Source organism: Protobothrops mucrosquamatus, unplaced genomic scaffold (assembly GCF_001527695.2).
Source record: "Protobothrops mucrosquamatus isolate PMUCROS unplaced genomic scaffold, P.Mucros_1.0 scaffold_58, whole genome shotgun sequence".
Classification (NCBI taxonomy): Eukaryota; Metazoa; Chordata; class Lepidosauria; order Squamata; family Viperidae; genus Protobothrops; species Protobothrops mucrosquamatus.
This window is the reverse complement of record NW_015386134.1, coordinates 202,399-229,507: the sequence shown is the minus strand read 5'-3', so window position 1 is coordinate 229,507 and position 27,109 is coordinate 202,399. Positions and strand designations below refer to the sequence as shown.

At 37.6% G+C, this 27,109-nt stretch overlaps 1 protein-coding gene across 1 annotated transcript in view; it reads right to left on the bottom strand.

The window, feature by feature from the left end:
• LIN28B (lin-28 homolog B) overlaps window positions 1-27,109 on the bottom strand; it is a 63,958-nt gene that overhangs the window by 22,383 nt on the left and 14,466 nt on the right. The window contains exon 3 of the mRNA XM_015812221.1: window positions 287-471. Within this exon, the coding sequence (XP_015667707.1) occupies window positions 287-471 (185 nt within the window). The remainder of the gene's footprint in view (window positions 1-286; window positions 472-27,109) is intronic.

Sequence of the window (27,109 nt, the reverse complement as noted above, 5' to 3'; positions counted from 1 at the left end):
TAACTCTGACACCAGGCAAATCATAATCATGGAGACTCATTTTGCTCACCCCTAAAGCAAGTACAACTTGCATCACTGGGACGAATCAAAAACTCGGAAGTATGCAAGTTCCAGAGACTTCCCAGTCTCCACCTCTGAAATCAAGCAAACCACATATCTAGATTGACAATGCTACTTGATTGGGTCTGACACACGTGATACACGTTTATTCACAAATAATTAAGAAATACAAATAAAAACTTTTCAGAAAAGGTGCATATATAGAAAAAGTTAGTAACTCCATTACCTATCTCCCTTTGGCTTTCTTTTCTGTACTGTTTTTCCTTTGGGTCGTCTCTCACTTCCTAAACAGGGACTCCCACCTGGACCTGTTACCCGTATTGATTCAAGGCCTTTGGAAGATTTCTTAAAAGTAAATTCCACTGGTTCTCCTTCTTTTAGGCTTCTAAATCCTTCCATGTAAAGCTTGCTCTGTGAATAGGAAAAATATTCTTAGTTACCATAGACTTAAAAAAACAAAATACTAAAGTCTGTCAAAACTAAAACAGGATTATATTAGCAAACCTGTTATACTTTCCCCTGCCATGTACAATTAATGTGAGATTTCCTAAATAAAGCTCTGTTATACAATTGCCACTTCAATCTTGCATAGGCTGGCATTCTAAATCTCTGCAGTTATGGAACATCAAGTTTCTTTCTCCTCAAATTGAGAAGAAAACCCCCAAATCTCAGATTAGGGCAGTCTTCCACAATCTAAAGAGCCGGGATTATAACTTCCAAAACTGATGCCTGTGTCAGCTGTAAAACTCTGGGAGGAATAGTCTCAGTGCATCTGGATGATACAGATATTGAAAAACTGATTCTGAAAAACTAAAGTAAAAGCATCATTACTTATTTTTCCTATTATTTTCCTTTTTTCCTCCAGGAAAAAAGCATGAGGATGATTTCATGCAATCATTCTATCATCCCTCTGTCCAACCTTTGGAACAACTGTGAAAAGGTTAGGTAGAGAAATACTAACTGCCACTATTTGGTCTCCCCGATTTTTACCCAGCCCTCTAACTGTAGTATCACAACACCTGTCATTGTTCTGTGTCAAGAAATGCCTTTTTGTAAATATATTTAGGTACTTTTTTATTTTTGCTCTTCATCTAAATGGGATACGCAAGCACATTTGTTCAAGAGGATTTCCAAAATGAAAGAGATCTAGAACAGGGATCCCCACCCTCTGGGCCATGGACCAGCACCAGGACGTGGCATGCCAGCAACTGGGCTGCACAAACAAGCAAAGCCCCATCTGCAAGATGCAGGCAGCCCACAAAACCACACACCCTCCGTTCCGCAGAAAAACTCTCTCCGCGGAACTAATCCCTGGTGCCCAAAAGGTTGGGGGCTGCTGATCTAGAAGACTCTTCTCTCTGTTCTGCAATGAATTTTATTTCCTTCTTTGCCTCCACAGTTGGTGGCACCCCTCCATCTGACAGATCTCAGAAGTTAAACAGGTTCAGCTATGGTGTGGATTTGTGTGGCAAAACACCTGGGCATTCCATAAATCTGGGCCAGTCTGGGAATGTTGAAAAAAATAAAATAAAACCCACACAAAAAGGTAACTTATATCTCCAGTACTGCCAAAAACCTTGCACAGACTGAATATCTATGTTTGAAAGAAGGCAAAGGAAAAGTGATAATTAAAAAAAAATGAAGGCAGAATATTACTGAAAATAAAATCATTTTATGTAACGCTTCCTGTTCCTAGAATTTTTTCCCCATTGCGGTTATACAGGTTGTCCTCCACAACTGAGCCCAAAATTTAAGTTGTTAAATAAAGCATTTGTTAAGTGAGCTTTGTCCCATTTTATGACCTTTTGTGCCACAGTTGTTAACTGCATCACTGTAGTTGTGAAGTTAGTAACACGGTTGTTAAGTGAATCCCCCTTGACCTTGCTTGTCGGAAGGTCACAAAAGCTGTTCAAATGATCCCAGGACACCACAACCGTCATAAATATGAACCAGTTGCCAAACATATGAATTTTGATCATGTGATTCTGAGGGATGCTGAAACCATCATAACTTTGAAAAAATAGTCATAAGTCACTTTTTTCAGTGCAACTTTGTAACTTTGAGCAGTCACTAAATATGTGTTAAGTCGAGGACCATCTGTAAACAGCTTCCACAGTAGATATCCTTACTAGGATTAGGACGTACAAAGAGCATCAACTATGAAATTCTAGCATTCTAGTCTGAATTCAGATATTTAAGAAAGCTCATTCTTTCTGTCTGAATAAAACCTATAATATAGTTCTTTAGCTCCTTAGATTTGAAAAATCATACCCTTTCCCTTTGCGATCTTTGAACAAAATATCATATAAAGAATCAGACACTCCCACAAACTGCCTTCCCTTATTATGAGGTGAACAATAGCCTTAGAAATAGAATAAAGTCACTTTGACAAACTGACATGTGAAAAAAAATATGAAAATATTGAAAGAGGCAGTATATCTCTTTGGGAAGATAAACCATTGAAATCAGGAAAGAAAAAGTTATAAATAGGTGAACTGGAAAGAATTAATATAGCCTGATTGCAGCAAGCAAAAAACATAATATTTATTTTCTGATATTACCCCCGAGATGAAATCTAGCAGGTTACAGGGTAAAGAATGGGACAATACAGTATGGTGAAACTGATGAGCAAATTCACTCACTTGCTTCCTTCAAAAAAAGTTCAAAGGATATTTAAATTTCTTACTTATTTCTCTGAATTCAAAATTTTGACAGAAATTCAGGGTCAGCTGAATTTATTCTCTGCACATGCTATCACAGTCAGAAGACATTTTTTCTTCTGCTTCCTTAAGATTACCTGCAAAAGGACTAAACTTACTTTACATTTATCTCCGCGGAAGTCAAAAATTGGCTTGAGAGATTACACAATCACACATACAGTACATCATTATACGCAAGGATTATCAAGCAAAAAAGCACTATTTGTATAAAAACCCAATGATGATTGAGTGCTTCTTAAACAGACAAGATGTATGACTGTAGTTCCAAGAGGGATTTTATATGTAGATAGACAAAGGTAGGTAGATATTGCTATATTGTGTGTATATGTATTAAAACATCAAAATTACTAAAAAAAAACATTCAAAATTAAAATTACTTTTCAACTTCAGAAAGGAAATAAACTGATTTTCTGCCTCACTACAGACAATAAAACTGCTAAAAAATGTAGGGGCAAGTTTAACTATAATGTGACAATGGCTACGTTTACATGCAATGGTAAAGTAAATTAATGGCTTACTATTGCATCAATAAATTACCAATTTAACAGGTCTTTGAACTTCATCTGATTCAAGACAACAGTGGCCTCAACAAAAAATATTTTAAATTATTTTGAAGTCTAAGTCATGGTTTAAAGGCTATAATCCTATGCACATTTGCTTGGAGGCAAGGCCCTCTCATCTTAGTTGCACTTCCTTCTGAATAAACAATGACTAGTATTTCACTGTAAATGCACAAATATCCCCCAAATAATTTGTTTTCTTAAAATTAAATGTTTTCAAGTTCATAATGTGGTGGTAATGCCCACTTTCTTTCATTATCCCAACATTTGCCAGCCAGTCATGATTGTGTCCCAAAGGTGCTTTTCCCAAAAGGCAACTGGACTTTCTTGGGTTTTTTTTTCCCTTTGAAAATGTTTTAGAATAATTCACCGACATGCTGGAAATGTAAAAAAGTACACGGAACATATTATCATTTATGGTGGACATGCCCAGTTGCAAAAAAATACTGGACTAAAATAAGAAGATGGATTGAAGAAATAATAGACCAACCTGTAGACTGGAAACCAGAGATCTTTTTGCTGGGTATTTTAAACAGAAAATATAGTAAAGAAATACGGTACTTAATTCTACATACAACAACGGCAGCAAGAATAGCATACGCACAGTTCTGGAANAGGAAGAAGTGATAAAGAAAATCCTGGACTGTGCTGAGATGGACAAATTAACAAAAGAGATAAAAGAAAAGGAAGACACAGAATACTATTTAATATGGAACAAGTGGTATGACTGGCTGGAGAGTAGAAATAAGAGAATAAATGTGGAAAGGTTAAAAGTGGAAAATGTGTGTATAATAATGTATGAAGGAAGAAAAATACAAATAAGAAATAATGGGGCAACAAGGACAAATACTCTAAAGAAGAATAAGGGGGGAAATGTAAATAATAGAAGATTACTGTTACGAAATTGCTGTTAAAATATATACTGTATATATATATATGTGTGTTATGTTTTGTTTTGTTGGTTTAAATAATAAAAATATAATTAAAATTAAAAAAAGAAAATGTTTTACGTCTCATCTAAGAAGCTTCAGTTCTAACTCTCTCCAAATCTCCTTCTTTCCTGCAAATGCCATCTAGCATTTTCTATCAAAAGGATCTTTTCCGCCAACTCTAGCAAGTCACTTGAATGTTTGCTTAAGAGAACTTCTTCTGTCAGGGGGTTCTTCAGCTTATTCTCCTCTTGGTATTTGTGTTTCACTCCTATTAGCTGGTGCCAACGGAAGAGAGAAAAGGCTCCAATAATGAGGCTTAATTCGGACTTTCTTTTGTGGGCTTCCAGTCAAAACTTAAGCACCTGCTGCTCTAGCATGGAAAGGAAAGTGGGGATTTTTCTTTGAAATGTCTTTGTACCCTATATGTCTCTCTTGTTTCTTATTCCACTGATCTGAAGCTAAATCATATTATTAAGTAAGCTTGCTTGGCAATTTCACAATATCGTTAATGCACATTTTGAACATAAAGCTCTTCAAAAGATGTATTGTCTTATGCTGTTCCATGATTTAAATTTGGGGAGAGCTTCTATGTCTCCACAAGAAATCAAGCACGTTCAGGATTCATGGCATCAGGAGCTGTGGCCTTGTTAACAGTCACACTCTGCTAGGTTCCTGTTTACTAACTCCATATTTGGATAGATACAGATTATCATGGGCTGCCCATTGCCACCCCACCCACCCCCGCCAAGGATTTAGTGTTTTCAAACAAGTACGCAAATACTGTAGTTGCCAGCCGGGTGAGTGAACTTATGATTCCACAAAGCTTAGCTGTGGAAATATTTCTCCAGCCAACATATAAGAACCCTCTTAATACAAACGTAATGAACCACCAAATCATTTGCATCACAAGGCATAGATTACATTTCTGAATCAAGCTCCTAAGAGTACAGCTCAATTTACCACACACAACTTAAGGAAGCATTCTGGGTCGTGTTTGAAAGCAACATGTCAGTCACTTTAATCGTAATACAGCCAAGACTTCAGCTCTGAACTGTTAGACGAAAAGAATTGTAAATGTTGTGTGGGATAGACCCTGGGGCTGGGATGGGAAGAACTGCTTCTGTTGCAAACTCTCCTTTGGTTTCTTCTGTAGTCCAAGTCTTTTCATGACCTTAACAAGAGAAAGCACTTGTGCATATGGCCACCTCTGTGAGGTCCCATACAGCAGCTGCCATTTGGCTTTAAAATCCTCTTGACAAGATTCTTGTCAATTAAAGCCCCCTTAGCCCAGATTTGCATAAAGCCAAAAAATTGTTGACAGGGTTACCAAATGATACTATTGAATGAAATTCTCCTTGGGTTTTTTTTTTTAAGTGTATGGTGATTGCTAACTGGGATATGCTTCATAGTTAGTATTGCTTTAAAGAGAGACTGAAGTTATCATAATAAATACTGAAGTATAATACAGTGAAACAAATAAGTGCCATTTGCACTGCATTCATTTAGGATGTCTATTATTACTGTTTATCTTATATTTCATTAATATTAAAGAAAATTCAATGCTTAGGAACAGTATTGGCAAATAATAATAGTAGAACAAAAAGAGTGCTACAAAGATTGGAGGGGAATGGAAGTCCAGTTATTGATTGGCAAGTCGATTTTTGAATAAATAAAAAAAGGATAACAAATTTGTTTATGGCTTGGATGGGCTATGAAAAGTCATTCGATTCTGTTCCACGTTGGGAAATGATTCAGAATTTTTGGAATCAGCAGAAACATTTCGCAATTTATGAATATTTCAATGACATTTTGGCAGAGAAAGCTGATGGCTAACTGGGAAGAGTTAAAAGAAACCAAAATTAAACATGGAATTTTTCAATGTGAATCATCATCACCTTTATTCTTTATACCAGAGGTCCCCAACCCCCAGGCTGCGTAAACCCCTAGGAAGACCACACCTGGAATACGGCAACCAATTTTGGTCACCATACTATAAAAAAGATGTTGAGACTTTGGAAAAAGTTCAGAGAAGAGCAACTAAAATAATCAAAGGCCTGGAGACTAAAACATATGAAGAATGGCTGCAGGTCTTGATTTTGGCTAGTCTAAAGAAAAGAAGAAGGGGGACATGATAGCAATATTCCAGTATTTTGAGGGGCTGCCACAAAGAAGAAGGCATCAAACTATTCTCCAAAGCACCAGAGAGCAGGACAAGAAACAATGGTTGGAAAGTGATCAAAGTGAGAAGCAACCTTGAATTAAAGAGAAATTTTCTAACAGTGAGGACAATTAACTAGTGTACAGCTTGCCTTCAGAAATTGTGGGCGCTCCATTATTGGAGGTTTTTAAGAAGGGACTAGATAGTCACTTGTCTGAAATGGTATAGGTTCTCCTGCTTGAGCAGGGGGCTTGACTAGAAGACCTCCAAGGTCCCTTCCAATGCTAATTCTAATTCTACTCTATTCTATTCTAGCGTGTTGGGAACCAGACTACACAAATGTTGAATAAGCATGCAAAGCCTCATTTGAGGAGTTTGGCTGCAGGTGCAAAACCATCCCCTCCCCTCTCCCACTTCAACCTCCCACTGCCGATCTGCGGAGCCAGAAAGGTTGGGGACCAGTACTTTATACTATCGATGGACCCTTTGACAATAATTTTGAACAAGGCAAACTGTGGAGATATACATTAAATGTAGGGTAAAAAAGAAATAAAAAATTTGCATTTTATTTATTGATTTATTTTTATTTTATTTATTAAATTTCTACCCCGCCCTTCTCCCAGTGGACTCAGGGCGGCTCTATATGGATGACTTTACTCTATATGGATGACTTAAAACTATTTGGAAAATTGAAGGCTGAGCTGGATTCTTTGCTAAAAAGCACATAAAAAGTTAGCAAAGATATTGGAATCCAATATGCATGTATGTATGCAACTACAGCCATAACGGCAAGCAAAACTGTTGAAGGTGATGGAACACAGCTTGATAATAACAATTTTGACAGCTTGATAAATATTTAGGAATTTTGAAAGCTATCAAATTATCACAGAACCGCCAAAGGAAGTAATTCTGCCAAATATATTAAATGAGTTCAAAAACTTTTGAAATCAAAGATAAAGGGTTGAAACATAATCAAAGCAATCAATATCTTGATAGCCTCAATCATACGATATACAGCAGGAATTGACTGGACCTAGATGAAATCTGGGTCAGAAAGCAAGAAAACTAGTAACATACCATGCTCTAAACACCAAAAGCAATATGAATCAGCTGTATTTACTAAGAGCTGAAGGAGGCCAGAATTCCTATAGGTGAAACAAACTGTGAAGGAAGAAAAACATGGCTTGAATGACTATATTAACAAAAGCAAAGAACCTTTATTGAAGGAAGTCAATCACCTTTACTGAAGGAAATCAATCAAGGAAAGCTTTTGAAAACAAAAGTAAAAGTATAGAAGTATAGAAATAGACAATTGAAGGGGCGTTGTCTTACCTGAATGCCTTTTCTCAGTACGGAGATGGAGAATCCACCAATGGGTTTTCTCTGTCTGCCTGCTCTTGAGACCAAGTAGCCAAATTTGACCCGTCCCCTGTGCTAGGAGATCCAGTCTTTACGAGGGCGAAAGTGGCTGATGCTAGGACAAGGTGTTGGCTCTAACCCCTAATATTGGCCTAACAGACCTTAAGGGTGGGTGTGGATTCTCCATCTCCGTACTGAGAAAAGACATTCAGGTAAGACAACACCCCTTCTCCAGTACAGGAGATGGAGAATCCACCAATGGGACATATACCAAAGCCTCACTGTCCCAATGGGTGGGAAACATATAAGGCCGGATCTACGTCCCCGGAAACCTGTTGCTGTTCTGAATGCTGGGGAAATTATGTTCTGGGGAATTATGCTGGGGAAATTGCTGTTCTGAATGCTGGGGAAATTATTAAGAGGGGAGAATTCACAAATGGGTCTCTGACCTGCTAATATCTCTAAGAGCCAAAGCTGACACGTCTTCAAGAGCTTGAGACCAAGTCAAGACTGGATCTCCTAGCACAGGGGGCGTGTCAAGTTTGGCTACTTGGTCTCAAGAGCAGGCAGGCAGAGAAAACCCATTGGTGGATTCTCCATCTCCTGTACTGGAGAAAAACCAATTTGTTAATTAGAAGAAGAAGCCAATGCATGGTCAATACTTGAACAATATAGAAGGAAAGGCCAATAAAATCCCACATGGATCTGGATAACATAAGGAGCATTAAATAAAGAAATAGGTTTTGCTGACTAACTGCATGAAAGTGAAAATTCATCACATTAATAAACAATAGTGTTACCTTTGTAGTGAAAATGATGAAACTGACCATTTGATCAGTGGCTGCAACAAAATTTCACAAACTGATTACAGGCAGCGTCATGGCAAAAGTTGCCAAAATTATTCCTTTGAAAATTTGCAAAAGGTAACAGTTATAAACTAATTTGTATTTTGGCTTCTTTAAAATGGTATTGCTTAAACACATAACAGGTACCTAAACAAGAGAGTTCACAATACTATAGTGACTACTGTAAGTGTAATTCTACATAACAGGACATGAATAGTTGAACTGGAATTAATGTATAAATGTTATAAAAACTGTAACATACGAAATCTGAGCAGCAGTGTGCATTTTTTTGTAATGACTCAGCCAGCTTTTTTAGTGGGTTAGATTAAATTTGCAATTGGCTGCACTTTCCATTAACTTACAGAGGGAGAAATGAGCTGCATATATATATATTAACATTTTATTCACCTTGCTTTTCTCCTGATGACCATCATAAGTAACTTTCACAGACTATATTGCAAAGCATCAGCCTCGTTCAATGTAATAAATAGCAATGAGAACAGGGGAGTGGAAAGCATTAACTAGGAGGCTGGCACCCATGCTCCCCCCCTGGCCAGCTAGAGGGAATGTTTAGCAATCAGAGTTAAAGATACTTCTATGGAGCTATGAATGCCCCATAAGTAAAATCAATATTTTGCATGGAAGTCCTCTTAAATTCCTGCGAGTCCCCTGGACTGCAAGGCGTTCAAATCGGTCAGTCCTAGAGGAGATCAACCCTGACTGCTCTTTAGAAGGCCAGATCCTGAAGTTGAAACTCAAGTACTTTGGCCACCTAATGAGAAGGAAGGACTCACTGGAGAAGAGCCTAATGCTGGGAAAGATTGAGGGCAATAGAAGAAGGGGATGACAGAGAATGAGGTGGCTGGATGGAGTCACTGAAGCAGTAGGCGTGAACTTAAATGGACTCCAGAAGATGGTAGAGGACAGGAAGGCCTGGAGGAACGTTGTCCATGGGGTCGCGATGGGTCGGACATGACTTCGCAACTAACAACAACAACCTCTTAAATACTCTTCCCTAAAATATCTAGTCTGAAGAGCAAAACTAAACTATGACTAAAAATGTCCCTTATATGTTGCAGCATGGCAAAATAAGCGTGTTACGTGGCATGCGGGATGCAGAGCTAGTTGGAAGGGTCAGTTCAGGCAGCACAAAATACAGGCAGGAAATTAAGAGGGGAGAAGAGCTATAGGGCAAGATGTTGGATGGTACAGCTTATAATAGCTTTTTTAGGAAATGCTAGAGAAGTGACTGTTCTCTTTCCCATGCCAAAAGACCACACAGTACAAGTGAGAGACGTATGGGCAGAATTACAGTTCTTCCTTTCCAGCTTTAGTAATATCCTATTACGTATAGATAGTTACGAAAATGTTCCAAGATGGACCTTTTTTGGGGGGGGGGAGAGGGGGTCAGTTGCAGGTCTACAAAGAACTATTTCCACTGAGATATCATCTGACTCATTTCAATTAAGAGTGCTTTCATCATTGGGAATTTCCATGTTTTGCTCTTTCTCATTTTATAAGGCATTTATTTGGTTTCACAAAACTATATTCTACTAGATTTCTCTTATGTTTCTTGTTACTTTTTGCATAATGCATAAACTCTTAATTTTTATGGTGAACTGGCACCTACACATAGATCAATCTGGATCCTCCCCATTATAAAAGAGTAAATAGGGTCATCTGCACAATGTACGGAACCTGTTTTTGCTTGCCGTTTTTGAATGTAGCTTCCTTCTGAGTGCCTCTCAAGGAATTGGTGATGAAGGAAATTGCTCGGCTCATGCCACATGGTTCATGCTTCATTCCTATCATATGAGGCTCCTTCACGGTCTTGCTGGAGGACCATCCCACTGGATGCCGGAAATCACTCATGTTTTATTTGATTCCTGCAAGTCATCTCTAGAGGCAGCACTGGCCTCCTACAATGCAACTGGCAGGTCACCACAACCAGCCTGCAGGCAGAACTAGCATCCAGCTACACAACTGAGAGGCCCTGCTGGGTGTTAATGCTGCCCATAGTCCAGTTCTAGTGATCTCTCACACTGCTGAATGGTTTTGTTTCTTGGTATCCTTCAGCTTAGCTGGATAAATCAAAGAATCTGACCTATTTTAATGCATATTTCTAAGCTGTTATAATAAGTCACATTTAAATCTATCTATCTATCTATCTATCTATCTATCTATCTATCTATCTATCTATCTATCTATCTATCTATCTATCTATCTATCTATCTATCTATCTATCTATCTATCTATCTTGTCGATATGCCACTCAGCTCACAGAAAAGTTATCCTGAGCAGCATACAATAAAACCATCAAAAAAACAATAAATAAAAAATATTGTAAAATATAAATGTTATTATAAAAAAAAAACAAAGGCGTAGGGAGACCCTGGATGTTGCACACAAGGCAGCCCAATTCATTAAATCCCCATTTCCACAAGACTCCCTAGCCTGTTGATATTACTAAATTTTAAGGGTCAAAGGATATCAAAGAAGGAGCCAGGCTCACCTGGAAAACGGGGTGAGGGTGGATGATGTTCCACGGGATGGGAATGTACGTCCAGACAGGTCCCACCAGAAACATCTGCAAGGGAGATCAGCATCTGCAATGTAGACAGTGCAGTGCTGCAATGCAATCCTTGCCACTTTTGTATATCAACACTGCTCACAGGTAACAAGGGATTGATTTGAATACTGAGCCTGCCATCTAGCAGATTTTAACCCCACAAGTCCTTGGTTGCTGCAGTTCATTGCCTCCATCTCACCACCCCTCCAAGTCTATGTTAAGACAGCCAAAAGGCTTCTTTGACACTGGTATGAAAATCCCAACACATTGCCATGTGGACAATCTAGGGTTATTCAATAACAGGGGTAGCAAAAGTCTTTCCTGCTCTGATAGCTCTTAAGATTCTCTCTGTTCATATTGCTCTCCATGATCATTACAGCTTAGTTTACAAGAGAGATTGGATATCTGGACTTTTTTTTTTCAGGGCTAAGTTTTGAAATCTTTGCTCTCCTCCCCCTTTTCTCTTTCGATTTATTAATTTAGGTTTTAATTATTAACTTTTTCACAGAGGTAATTCCATCTTTTCCCTAATAACTTCTAGTTTTATGACATGTCTTTCAGCAGTATCATTTCACATTTCCTTTAATTACACTTATCCACCATTAAAGCCCTTGCTTATCCTTTTGATAGCTAATTAACTAATTAATTTTACTTAATTTATTATTTTATTCATATATAGTTTAATCTCATTCTTTTATTTGTGTTTGTATTTTGACTGATAAATAATTCTTTTTCCTTCAAATGTCTTAATTCCATTTATTTCCATTCATTTTGTTCTCTGCATTTTAACTCAGTTGTGCACACATTATTAGTCTTTTTCACCTAATATAGCCACTTTAAAATTTCTACCTGCACTCAGAAATAGCAATTCTATTGAGTTAGCCTTAAAGATGAACAAATTATTGCATAAAGTTAGTTGATAAGATTCAAACCTAAATGTTGTACTGCAGTGCAATTTTTTTTTGCAATTCAACCTCAATATCTCTTTTTAATGGCTTGTGATGTTGCCTAAAATGAAGATAATAATAATAATAATAATAATAATAATAATAATAATAATAATAATAATAATAATAATAATAATAATAATAATAATAATAATAATGATGTTGGAAGGGACCTTGGAGGTCATCTAGTCCAAACCCCTGCTCAGGCAGGAAACCCTATACCATTTCAGACAAATGGCTGTCCAGTCTCTTCTTAAAAACTTCCAGATCTCTCTCTCTTTTCTTTTTGTTACAAAATACTCTCCTCTTAAAACATCTTCCCAGTTATAACATTGCATTTAAAACATTGGCTTTTGGTTCTGGTATTTTTTCTTAATCACTTCAGTATTCTTTTCTTTACATTTTTCTTTCAGTCCTATCCTTTAAATTCTAAGTGTATTATCAAGTCAATCCACTGTTTTTGTACAACACTGATATACAAACCACATAAAGAACACTATTATTATTAAGCTATGTTATATTATTATTTTTGATCAAAATTCAAATGTTATTGGATGACAATCTTTAGTGTATTTCACCAAGTAAATTGAATAAAATAAAATAGAATAAAAGATAAACACAAATGTATACCAATAGGTTTGCACAAATCCCAGCCTCCACCATTCTATGCCACCTACAATATTCCAACTGGATAGTAAAAAGAATCCGAGTTTTATATTTATATTACCAGGGGGGCGTTTTATCAGGTCCGCCTGATTCACCAGTTGCGACCTTTTCTGGACCGGGACGCCTTGCGCACAGTCACTCATGCTCTCGTCACCTCTCGCCTGGACTACTGTAATGCTCTCTACATGGGGCTCCCTCTGAGGAGCACCCGGAGACTCCAACTGGTCCAGAATGCGGCCGCGCGGGTGGTGTTGGGAGNATCTCCTTACTTTCCGCCGCGCCCTCAAGACATGGTTTTTCCAGCAAGCGGGCCTGACCTAGGGAGGATTTTAGGTAGGGATAATTTTAAAAGTATTTTAATTGGAAACACAGCTGGTAATATTTGGTTTTAATTCGGCTTTTATCGGGGTTTATTTTTTGTATTTCTGTATTTTTGTATTTTGTATTTTTTGTATTTTGTGTATATTATTTGTTTTTAATATGCTGTGAACCGCCCTGAGTCCTATGGGAGAAGGGCGGTATACAAATTAAATTATCTATCTATCTATCTATCTATTATCAGTGAAATTATTACTAAAAAAACCCACAAATAAAAAAATGTGAATATACTCAGCAAAAGGTTTTCAGTACATCTCATTTTCAACTTCTATACATTTTAACTGTATATGGAGGAACTGATTCCAGACACTGCCCTGATTTTTCTCTAGGGGCCTACACATTCATAATTGTACATCTAACACACTACTGACAAGTCAACACATTTTACAACTCACTGAGTGTGTGAAAATCAAAGATTACATATTTCAGTTGCACATGCACACACACAATCAATGCACATTTTTAAAAAACCTATTACAGCCGAACTTTGAAAAATCCAGTTATTTTTTTCCACAGACAAAGTTGAAAGAATGAAAAACACATGTACACTTAACATTTCCTGACATAAACCAGATTTGAACCACTGACCTTCAAACCTCCTTCGCAAAGACTAGAAGGAACAACGGTTGGTTACTTTCTAAGCTACTCACTAGCAAAATTGCTGATTGAATTAAGCAGATATTTGTTGCTTTGCTGTGCCAAAGAAGGCAATATGGTGGCAAACGAAGATCTGAGGTTGCCATTTTAAAACTGTGGATTTAATGTTACAGTATTATGCTTTCCTCTCATGGAGATATTAAGAGTATTAGAAATGGGGGAAACTTTTCATATCTTAGTTTTGCTAATACTTATACAAAAAAGAAACCAGGAAAAAACAATACCCTCTTTAAAAAAAAAAAAAAAGAGGTTCAGAATTCCCTTTTTTGTTAGCTTTTCACACTATGTAAAAACAAAACAAAATCTTCTTTTGCAGTTGGCTTTTAACATACAGTAAACACAGCAAGTTGTTCAACCTGAATTGAAATTGTTTATATCTCCTAATCTCAAAACATTACTGTAAAATTTCTATCTCAATAAAAATCATGTCATTGACTGTAAATGGGAGAAAAATAATCTGAAACAAAACCTTTACTAAGTCAGAAAGATAAATAAGAAGGCTATTCTAAAAAAAATAAAAAATGCAGCAATTCATGGGTTTCTGGATTTTCAGGACTGTTGTTTACACCCATCAACTCACATACCACTGAGACCTAAAACTTTAATTACTTTTCTAAAACCATTATTTACCATTTGTCATGACAGAGAACAATAAGCAGGATGTAAAATTCATTAATAGCATTGTTAATATCAGTGCACCATTAAACAGTATCCTCAAGTGTGTTTCAGTACACTGCATATATCTCCAAGTTGGTCACATGCTGGCAACAGTATTTATTTATTTATTTATAAATAATTTATATGGCCACTCATCTCAGTGGAGTGATACACACTCAACAATTAAAAACAATAGCCCATGGTGCTGGAGGTAAATGATACATCCCCAAACTAAAAACAGACAACAAACCAGTATGTTAGTTTGCAAGGGAGTCTCAGGGATTTCAGACTGCAGCTACCTGTAGTATAAAAGAGAATAAGTTTGGGGTAAAATTGGATCTGGCTGCACTTGTAGTTTACTGCCCCAAAAGTAGCAAAATTGAGGACTATTGTCCTATTAGCACAATTTTATAATGGTTCTCCTCCTTCCTCTGTGGATAGTTTCAGTTGAGAGGGGAAAGCCTGCAGCCCTTTATTTATAGCCCTTATATTATCTATAAAGCCTTTCAGGGCATTTGGGAGATTTGACTTAAATCTGATAGTTTTATCCATCCTATAAGACTGGGCCGAGTGGGTATTTATTTTATTTATTTAGTTATCAAATTTAGAAACCGGCCGTTTCCCTCACAGAGGGACTCTGGGTGATGTACAAATAAAATATTAAAAATATAAAATCTGAATATAAAAATTTAAATAAGCTGCGGTGATGCAGTGGTTAGAATGCACTACTGCAGGTCCATTCTGCTGACTACCAACAGTTCAATTCTGACCCGCTCAGTCTTCCATCCCCTTCCAAGGTCAGTAAAATGAGGACCCAGATTGTTGGGGGACAATATGCTGGCTCTGTAAACCACTTAGAGATGGCTGTAAAGCACTGTGAAGCGATATATAAGTCTAAGTGCTATTGCTATTGGAATTTAATTAAAAGGTGGGAAAGGACCAATCCTATGGCCGTGTGCTCCTCTGTGAGCTCCAAGCAAGAAGGCATTTCTGAAAGGCCAGAAGAGTGGAGCCCCACTATGCTTTTTTTGGGGGGGGGGGATGTTCCACAGGGCCAGGGCAATGGCAGAGAAGGCTCTCTTTCTAGCCCTCACCAATGGAAATTCTTTGACAGAATTGAATAGGCTGATGCGATGGGGCAACCTGGCCCTGTATGGCTTTAAAAGTCATAACCAACAATTGGATTCCTGAATTGGATTTAGAAGCAAACTGGTACCCAATGCAACTTGCATTGCAGAGATCTTAGATGTGCAATTCTTTGGGTGCCCAAGATTGATCAGCCCTCACCTGTAGAAACCATTATCTTCAGCTTTTTATATGTAATCTGCCTTTATTATCTTTTTACAAACAACTCAAGGCTGCAAACATATCTAATTACCAGTGATAGCGAACCTTTTATAGACCGAGTGTCCAAAACCCGCTCTGCCCCCTGGCCCACCCCTGCTCCGCCCCCCTGGCCCATCCCCCGCTCTGGCCTGTCTCGCCTGCCCGCAGGGCAACCCACCACCTCTATGGCCCGCTGCAGATCGCCCAGGGGCCTAGCAGTGCCATGGTGGCCACACCCTCCGCCCATGCCCCACAGCATCAACTGTGAGTGATAGGACATGAGGGCAGAGTCTTGTCCCTGCTGCCCGGCTGCCATGTGCTTGGCTGCGCTGCTTCGCACAGGCCGCATCCGGGAGCGACTCTCCTCTGGGGTGGCTGCTGGTGAGGAGGGGGCCGCAGGAGGAGACAGGGCTGAGGCGATGGCACGCATGCCCACAGAGAGGGCTCCGAGTGCCGCCTTTGGCACGCGTGCCATAGGTTCGCCACCACTGTAATATACCTTCCTCCTCTTACTTTTCCTATAACAATTCTGCGAAATGGGCTGGGCTGCTTGAAACTACATTGCTACTAGTTTTGCAGGCCCAAAAGCTGGAATATGCTGGAAGAACCAGCAAAATTTCAAAATTTGCTAAGTACCAATTAGAAACAAATGGCCCAGAAAATAGAGAATAGAACTGAATAAAATGTTAAGAAAAAAGTCCTGATACATCTATGATATATGCATACTGGCCATTCCCACCCCACAAATTGATGTCAAGCCTCAGTGAACAGGTTTCAGCAAAGTCTGATGAAACAGCAGTGCAGGCTGATCCAAACTGAGTTGAAAAGACATTCTGCTGAGTTCACTGGGGCTTCTATCCTGATTTTTAAAAAAAATCATACTAGATTGCTCCTAAAACAAAAATATTCAGTATTATGTGAAAATATTACAATGGCAGTAGCTAGTTACAAATGTTTAAAAAATCCCATTAATCTCATCTGTAGCTTGGAATAAAAAAAAAACATAAGGTTTTTTGCAAACCTTAGATCGTATCTTTGTTCTTTTTTAAAGTAAAAAAAAGTTTAATGTTGCTAGGCCTTTCCACCTCAACATATCTTAATTAAAAATAAAAAAACAAAACCTCTTCTACGGATGTCACTGAAACTCTGTGAACAATTACCATTTCTTCCTTACTTTAATATAAAAGTTATCTCATCCTGTAGCCAGATGAATATCCACCATTGATTTGATTGCCCTGTTTAGAGTTCCCTGGTCTGGCATTAATATCTAAATGGCACTCATTTATTTATTTATCACATCTATTTATCACCATGGGATGGCTTTGTCAGTGTATTAGATTCAAATGCTCCCTTTCCATAAGCGGCTTAAGGCAGCGACAACTTACAACTTTTTTCAGCACAGGAGAATACAAAGTAAAATTACAGCCTCAACTTTTTACTTTTACATATTTAATAAATACGAACCATTTCTGTAACAATAAACTGATCTAGTCAGCAAATCCCAAAGTCAATATTTCTTTTTTATGTCTCAAGCTAAGTCAAGAAGCGGTTTTAAAGTAAAAACAAAACTAGATATATTCTTTTCTCTGATTAAAACAGTTATTTTTTCTCCCTTTTATGCTACCCTTCTCCTTCCCCTTTCTGTTCCTTTCCCGTTTCCCAATTTTTATTTTCACTTGTATTTTATATGATGATAAACTTAATAAAAAATTTAAAGAGATCAAGGAAGCACAAAGTACTGTCTTCTGTTTTTTTTCCCCCGATAACAAAACTCTACAAAGAAAGAGACTATAACATCATCCATTTCTGGCCACTAGCCAGGCTGGGAATGTTGAGTTTGCAGTTCAATAGATAAGAAATAATAATAATAATAATACTCAGACTACTGTAAGGATAATGATAGAAAAATAAATTTCACTAGGCATTAAAATAAATTAAAAGTCAAACTGGGCCAACTAAGAATTTCCAAAAGTATGTAGAATTCTAGGCAATAGAAAGACAATGTTATTTATCACTGAAATCGGAAATGTATTTTTGGAGGCACCTTCATTTAATAAGTTAAGCAATTTGTTTTGATTTTGCCTGTTTTTAAAACAGAGTACTTCTACAGTCCATCATCATGCTTAAATATATAAACAAAATAACTGGTAAAGTCTTTTTTTTTCTAATCTGATGAGGTCTGATATTCTCCAATCTAGCCTTTTTGTGATCTTAAATTTGGCCTAAAAAAAGATACTACTGTATTTTTTTAAAACTACGCTGTAACATTTTTCAAACTAGAATTATAAGACATATACCACATTTTAAAAAGAAAATTACTTGATTGTTGACCTGAAAACTGATTGTATCACTTTGTATTTGTTTGGTCAAGTTTCCTTTTATTGTGGATTCTTCTAATGTTATTATGATTCTATGATTTATATGATATATGAAGTAAATTAGTCTGATTTATATGAGCAAACATTTTATCTCCCTAAAAGGCAGCTTCAATTCTAGAACGTGTAGGCTTGAATCATTCACTATTATATAAAAATAAATGCTCCTCTATATTATGCAATTGTTATAAAAAAGAATAACCATTATTGTAAACCTAAAGTTTATAATCTTCCATGTAGATAGGCAAGCACAAACGCCAAATATGATACTGACAGTGCTTTTGCACTGTTACCAAAATAATTAAACATTGTACTTAAGATTCTCAATGCTGATCCCAAGTCCCAGATAAAATGGAGCCCTTTCATTCTACACTGTTTTGACCTGATATTCCGTGATTGGTATGTTTTCCTTCAAAATCCTTGAAATTCTCTAATCACACATTTGCTAATTAGAAAAAAAAGAGCAAAGGTCTAATTCCTGGCTGGAGCTAGTCGGGGGAAGATGGATATTACAGAGGAGTCAGTTAAGCACATGTTCAGAGACTGAGAACCATTTTGAGCGCAAAGAAAAGATTTCTGCCTGGCTAGTAAGAAAGTTTACTGATTTAATTTTTGTTGTTTTTATATGGGTAGGGGGGAGAGTTGTTAATAGTTCGTGGATTGTAAGTAATGGTGTTCTGGTGGGTCCAGTGTGAGCTGTGCTTTAGGAATGCAAATACAAAAACTATGCTGCATTGTGGAGCTCTGCCAGTTCAAATGTACATTTGAAATATCGGTATGCCATTATAGTGTAAGACTGCAAATTAAAAAAAGATGTCGCTTTGCTTGCTCTGCAAAATACATTTCTGCCACAGAAATGTATTTTTGTTGTTGTTATATTGTTCATGGGTTGGGAATGTGTCCATTCATTTTGGTTGTTTGTTTCTTTATCAGGCTTGTTTCTTTTGCTGTTTATTCAGGCAAACCAGGGCACACACACACAAAAAACAAACCATGCCGAATTGTTGCTACTATTGTTTGCTGAGGCTATTTTAAATGTGGTTTAATTCTTTTTTTAAAAAAAAATCATCCTCTTCACCACTTTGTCTGTATGCTGAGAGGAAGATGGTATTTTGTGAAGGTTGCCACCCAACATTCTTTTGTGGTGATGATGATGAAAAATTAGGGGAGATTCTTTCAACTTCCCATTGTCCACAATGACAAAATAATTGAAGCATTTTATTCCTTTAAAAGAAAGAAAGAAAGAACGTACAAGTTGCTTTGTGTTTTCTCTCATCAAAATGTTGAACCAACTGGCAGAACATTCTAAATGGGGTTAGTTTGTTCCAAACAAAACTTTTTGTTTTTATTTATTTATTAAACTTATACGGCCGACTGCCTCACAGGAGGTGACTCTGGGTGGTACACAATAAAACAAACAATTAAAGCATATTGTAAAACCACTTAAATAATTAACAATAAATAAAAAACAATTATTATTTGGAACTAATTATGAAGACCACAAGTCTCTTATTGTGGTGAGGGTAAGTTGCTTTGTTTCATACATGCCTCTCCTGCAAGCAAAACCCACAGTCAGAAGAGAGAATGCACAGGCCTTTATTCTCAGCAGCTAGCAAAACAACACTGGACATAGGTAACTATTACTGATGGTCTTTGACTCTATCCCATCTCAAAGATGATCTGATAGCACTAACCACCTGTGTGCTCTGATGCACACAAAAGCCAGAGATATGTGTATAAAGTTTAATCTTTGCTAGATAAGGCTAAAACATCTATAACAGGCTTTTATCTAAATTTGTTCTATGCCACTACCTTCAATCAGAGTGAATGAAGAGGAAAAGTTTAAATAATCATGCTGCCAAATCATTTAGCAATCTAATTCACTTTACTATCTATGACCTTCGGAAAACAGAAACATCAACAGAAAAAGAAAGGACAAACAAAAGTAACAGGACATTCTGGGTGAAATATGACCCAAATCACTGAAGGCAAAAGACAGAAAGAATACTCCCGCAATCATTTTCAGGCATTTAACTAGGAATACAAATGGCTACACCAAGCCTTTTTAAAAATTAAATAATATAATTATGCAGGCAAATAACTTGGCTTGAGCACTGATCTTTTAAAAAAAAAAAAAAAAAATACACCACCCAACGTTTTGCATTTTTGTGTTTCATAAAAAAGCAAAGGATGGGACCCGAAAAGCTATTGTTCAAATGTGTTTACCTGCATCATTATATTTCAGTCCGATAGAAAAGGCATTGCCAATTTTCCCCACAGAAGCTACATGTGGGTGGGTATGTCAGTGCTCCCCCCCTTCTCCATACACGCACAGAGTCGTGCACATTCTGAACAAAATTCACTAATCACAAAGGTACCAGAGCAGGAAACATTTCTCCATCTGCCTCCCTCAACCATCCCCCACCCTAAATGCACATACTTGAAAGAAGGGCAGTGATTTGGCCAGGGTTTCACTCTCCCCCTCCCCCTGCCCTCCCCCCTCCTTTGAACTATCTTACTGAGTTCTGCAGCTTAAACCTTGGCTGAAAAAGAAGGCAAGATATTTTTTTCTCCTCTCGGAGAGAATGTGCTAGGATTTCAAGATAAACATCTATTAAGGTAGGCGAGTGTCTTGCATCCTGTGTTATGAATTCAATTACCAGCCATTTCAGCCAGATTTGTTCGGAATGTCAAAATAGGATTTCTGATCCCTGAATCAGCCTCTGATTCAACCCCTCGCCATGACTTGGGAAGAAAAAAAAGGGGAAGTCATGTGATCCAAGGCCCCAAAAGGAAAAGAACGGGTTTTCTTTCCTTTTTTTGGGGGGGGGGAGAGAGAAGTGAGGGGGCATTTCATAACCTCCTGGCCAGAAAAAGAAACAAAGACCTGGTATTAGCAGCTCAGGGCTATTTGTGGGTTGGGCTGGTATAATGGGGCTGCAAGTTAATCTGACCAAGAGGCCCACTTCAATCTTTCAAATGCACCCATCTTTTAAACATGTGAAACTGCATCTTCTCCAGGCCGCAGCCAGAGTCATTATTCAGGCATTTTATTTAACCCCAGAGCTACAATCAAAGACTACAATTCATCATTTCCAAACAAAACAACCTCTTTGCTCTTGAATCACCTTAATTTGTGCTGCCATTAAAAAAAAGGAAAGAGAGAGAGAGAGAGAGAGAGAGAGAGAGAGAGAGAGAGAGAGAGAGAGAGAGAGAGAGAGAGACCACAACTGCCTCTCTTCCCCCTCCCAGCCCATGTACGCTTCAAAGGCTTCTTGAATAAATAGTAGTATCCGATAGCCCAGATAACCAGAAGGACATGTGATCCAAAAGATTTTGCTCCAAGGCTGTGTGTTTGGGATGCAGAGATAAGCATTTGTTTTCATCAGGGCTTTGGTTAAAACTATTCTGTGGCTTTCACAGACCATGTTTTATCTGAACTTATGTGACAAAACAAATATTAAGAAGAAAGGAGAGAGACAGCATTAATGTTCCCCAACATAGTCTTCCTGTCAAAATCATCTTTTGATTTTAAGACAAATCAAATAAATTTGTCCTGAAACTAAAGGGGATTTCAAAAGATAATTTAATTTTGCTGTATTATGCCGGTACTGATAAATTTAATATTCCCTAAATAAAGGGCAATCATAAATTTCTGTGATCATTTAGACTTCATACAATACAAAGGATTGAATTTAGATTTAAACAAACATAGAGCAGACTCGTGATTAACATAAGTCCCGCTAATTCCAGTGGATTTATTCTAAGCATGACAGTATCAGATTCAACCCTTTAATTTGCAAAATGTTTTACAGTAGTTGGCAGAAATAGCTAACAATAGCTCTGTGCTTCACCATCCCAGTGTTATACAAACTTCCGGCCATCCTATACAGTTACTTGATAGACAATTATTCCCACATTATTCACAGTAAACCAAATCCAGGGCAAAATACATTCACTGCAAAGAAAGATCCTGACAAGATATCTTGGAATTATTTTTTTCAAATGCTATTCATTACAACCCAATGAAAAACTGTAAATTTTCTCACAATTACCTGCTAAGACACAGGGCTTAAGCTGAACTATCATTTTAAAAAAGTGTACTACTTATTTCAGAAGCATTTGGTATCCCATTAATAACATAATAAATTGTGGTTTCATAAAAATAATCACATTAACTGACAAACAGTAATTACCAGAACAGTTTTAATATGTAGGAATACAGTGGGTTATAAAATGCCAGAGGAAGTGAACTATCACTTGCCTGGTTTGATCAAGAAAATTAGCAGTTGGGAGCCCAAAACTTGAATGGGTGAGAAAAAAAAAAAGATTAAACAGACAGCATGGACAACATTCATTTTAATGCTTGCATCCCTTATTTAGGGATTTAATTATTTAGTTTTTTCAGATTTGAAATTTTTACAATAAATCACTTAAATAAATAGAAAACTACAGAAGAATGGGTTTTATAATGGACCCTCTTTACTGTTGTCTATATTTATGCTTACACTAGCTGTACCCGGCCACGCGTTGCTGTGGCTCAGTCTGGTTAAATGGAAAAGAAAGAAAAGAGAAAGCGCACATTTGTAATATGTTTTATTTCACAATGCTTGTGGGTATACAATATTTTTTGTTGTTCCATTGTCTGTGCAGATATAGAGATTGTCTGGTTTGCCGACTCTAGAACACGCAACATATAATGTTTTACCTGTCACAAGTGTGACATCTATATAATAGTAGGTATATAAAAACACGCGCGTATTCGAATGCAACATTGTGTCAAAATTTGAAAGCAATCGGTGAAGAACTTTCGGAGATTTAAGATTTTGAACAAACGAACATTTACATTTTTATTTATAGATATAGATATATATAGATAGATTGGACACATGATAGCTACAGTTCAGCATACATCTTCTCGAGAGAGACTCTTAGAAGCAATTCCTTTCAACCAGGAGGAAAAAAAAGATATTAGCTGAAGGAAAACCTCAGATGTGTTCACAAAATAACCCCACCTTACTTCAGCAGCAGCTTCTCATCTCTGGGACAATAGTTTGACAGAAGATCTAATTTATGTCTGACTCAGCTGAGGTGTAACTGAAATTGTCCTCTCCTCCCCCAACTCACTTCCCCCCCCCTCCTTTTTGTACTGAAGCTAGCGGAGGTGAGGAATTGCTCATTTCCTCACTGAACACAATTTTTGCCTCAGCCCTCTTCCTGGTTCCCAAGTTTCAATTGCCTTGGCAAACGTTGGTGGGTCTTAAGTGTGAAATTGAGAAGTGTTTTGCCTTGTTTTCTCCTTCTCCTTGGCAGGCAGGGGACAAGCAGGCAGCCAAACTGCTAGCGGCAGCCTTGGCTTTATTTCATGTCTTGCGCTTTTGTGTGCAAGTGAAGAAGGGGGTGGGGGGGGAGCATCATTCCTTCAGTAGAGTATAGGTGGGGATGGCGTGGAACTGCTTTTTGTTCAGAAAGGAGAGGTATGTATGGCTGGTGGTCAGAACACATTATTGTTTTGTTTCATTATTATTTTTTTGTCTAGGATGGAGATGAGGGAATTTTTTATTGCCCCCAGGATCTGTAGTAGCTTGCAATTGCTTGGGTAGGGCATGGGTTGAACTGCATTATTTTTTTTTTGCAGGCTCTGGTTGGTCAGTGAAAGGTTGTTTAGAATGTGGAAAATACAATGAGCCAATCAGCAGGTCCACTTCAAATTGCTTTGGAGGGGGGAGTGGAAATAGAACTATGAGGAAGCACCTGAAGGCTTTATGCAAATGGAGAAATCACTCAACCAGCCAAAAAAAAAAAGGAAAAAAATCGAGAGTTCCTGTAATGGAAAAGTAGTAAACATGACGAAGAGCCTTGCTGGATGTTTGCAACATGAATAATGCTGCATGAAAACAACAAAAAGAGGGCAAACTAAACCAGCCATCATTACCTGAACCATAAATGTCATGTAAACTCTGCTTAATATGGCATAGCACAAGGACTGAAATGGATCAAAAGTGCAGATTGAAACAAACTTGGAAAAGGGTTCTACATAAACCAGCCTATCGTGTTCTCAAACAACTTTCTTTAGTGTATAGTCAAATAAACACTTTATCCACAAGTTCAATCCGGAACAGTTAGGATTGCAGGCAAAACAAATGCTGGCAATAAGCAAAGACATGACATGAAGTATACCACTTTTCACCCTAAGGGATTTTATGCAAGTTCCACCAATTATAATGTATTTCAAAGATTGATCAAATCACTCAGTCTACAAGACACGCTCATAAAATCAATGAAATCCATTGTCAAGTAGATTATTTTGGTTAGCGGGCCACCCTTTATTTATTTCAATTGCTCAAAACACTGCAGGACAAAACAGAATAATCTAATTATATGGTGCTTAGGAATGTTCACTTCTGGCCATAGTTAAAAAGATCATAATCAGAAAAAAAAAAAATGTGAGACAACACCAGGCTGTTGCTCTGTGAGGGAGATGGGTGATCTGTAAATACAATAAAAACAAACAAATCGTGAATTGACTAAAAGTGGTCAATAAAATCATTACTGAATGGCCTTTAAATGGTTCATTGGCTTTGATGAAATTTCTAGTAAATTTGCAATCCATAAAGCAAGATTGTCTACAGCTGTCATGGCAGGTACGATCTAAAACCCAAGCCCTACTTTAAGAAAAAAAGAAAGAACAAAAGATATGGGCTGAAAGTAACAAGACATACAAAAAGAAATACTTAAAAAGCAGTGAACGTGGGTTGGGAGAAATCTGGAGGGTATCAGCATGGGGATGGTCATTTCCTTTTGAGACAAAATTGGGTTGGAGTGCAACTTGGATGGCTTCACCAAAGAACCCTTCTCAGGACTACTCCCTGAATGCTGTAAGCTACAATGCAGGCACGATTAAAATAACACTCAATGCCTTCATTAATGTCAAAAATGAATATTGTAGAGCAGACATGTCAAACTCGCGACGTACCATTGCCGGCAATGGGATGGCCGCGGCTTCCGCGTGATGTGTCTAGCCCGTGGGCCGGCAGTTTGACACCCCTGTTGTAGAGCTAATCTCAACTCACCTCTACAATATTCATTTAATCTTAACTAAGGGGGCGCGATGGCTCAGTGGTTAGACACCGAGCTTGTCAACTCGAAAGTTGGATTTGAGACCCGAGCTCTATGCAATGGGGAAAGCTCCCCTTACTTGCCCCTGCTCCTGCCCACCTAGCAGTTCAAAAGCATTCAAGAGCAAGTAGATAAATAGGTACCACTTTGATGGGACCATAACTGTTCCATGCACCTTTGGTGTTTAGCCATGTTGGCCACATGACCATAGAAAACGTCTTTGGATAACACTGGTTCCCTTGGCCAAGAAATGGAGATGAGTACCACGCCCTAGAGTCGGACACAACTGGACAGGGAAACCTTTACCTACAATAATTTTAATCTCAACTAAGCCTTACAGATACAAAATGGAAGCAGAATAAAATATCCTGGATAGTAATTTTGTTCTCCTGAGGTGGCTTTTGTAACCAGGTGTGAAATAATACAGTATAGTTTAAACAGTGATATTCCAATTTTCTATCCAACTTTTCTGTAAATGAGATGTGACTTTGTTAAAAAAAATGGTAAGTTATCAATTTAACTGATTATTTCATAGACTGATCCAGATTGAAAGTTTTCTAAAGCATAACATAAGCTTCTTCACAGAATTTTTGGAAATCTGATAGTTGGTAGGACTCCAAAGTATAATTGGACTTATATCTTGGGATAGAAAAAAAAATCTACTTTGCTGGGGCTCTAGGAATTTATGGGAGGGTTTGTAAATACAGTGTTATCTATCTTAGCCAAAAGGATCCATGGGATTTGGAATAATAGTCAAGGGTACAGAAATGTGCATGAAAATGTTTTATAGATGTGTGTGGATTGTGCAATATTCACAGGTAAAATATGTGTTAACACATTCAGGCAATGGGATTTTCTGCAGCATCCAGTATCCTACAAAATCTGTTCTGAAGTCTCTGAAACTCTTGTAGTTGATTGAAAGGATTTCTAGACAGGAGAGAAAAAAACACTCTACCTTCCTAGTTCTATCAACGGGAAACAAACATTGATTTCAACATATGTTACATTTGCATTGAAATAGAAGAGAGAATATGACTGCCTGATTTGTTTTATTTTCCAACATTTTGGGGTTTGGTTTTTCAAGTCAGTCTTGAAACCTGCCAACAAGATGAATAAATTTATTCAGTTTTCTTGGCAACATTTTCAGAAGTTGGCTGCCAAGGCCATTTTCCTAGGGCAGAGAAAGCATGACTGGCCCATGGTCCCCCAACTGGCTTCTGTGCCTAAGGCAGGATTAGAACTCAGGTCTCCCTGCTTTTAGTCCAGGGCATCAACTACTATATCAGACTGACTCTCTCTCTCTGACATCAGAGATATCTTAATACTAGAAGCTCGTTTCTACTGAAGACACCATTTAGCTAAATGAAAGCACACAGCTATGCACTCTTACACATGCTTGATCTCAGAGCACTCTCAATGAATTTTCAAAAACTGTGTCCAGAAACATGCACAGGACTGGACTTCACAGGTACAAGCTAAGTGCCCTACTAGATCTTATGAACTGACAACCAAGATAGTTTCCATGATCCTTATTATGTGTTGGCATCTACTGCATAGCCATGCTTCCTGACATCAAAAGATATTTCATATATTTTTTTAAAAAAATTGTATGTTCTTCGTGTGATATTTTTAATTGAGTGAAAGGATACTTTTAATCTTCAACTAATGCTTACTCTAAGCCAGTGGTTCTCAATCTATGGTTTGCAGATCTCTGGAGGTCCCTGAGACATTTTCAGGAGGTTTGTGAAGTCAAATAAATCAACATTCTAAAATTTCTCTAT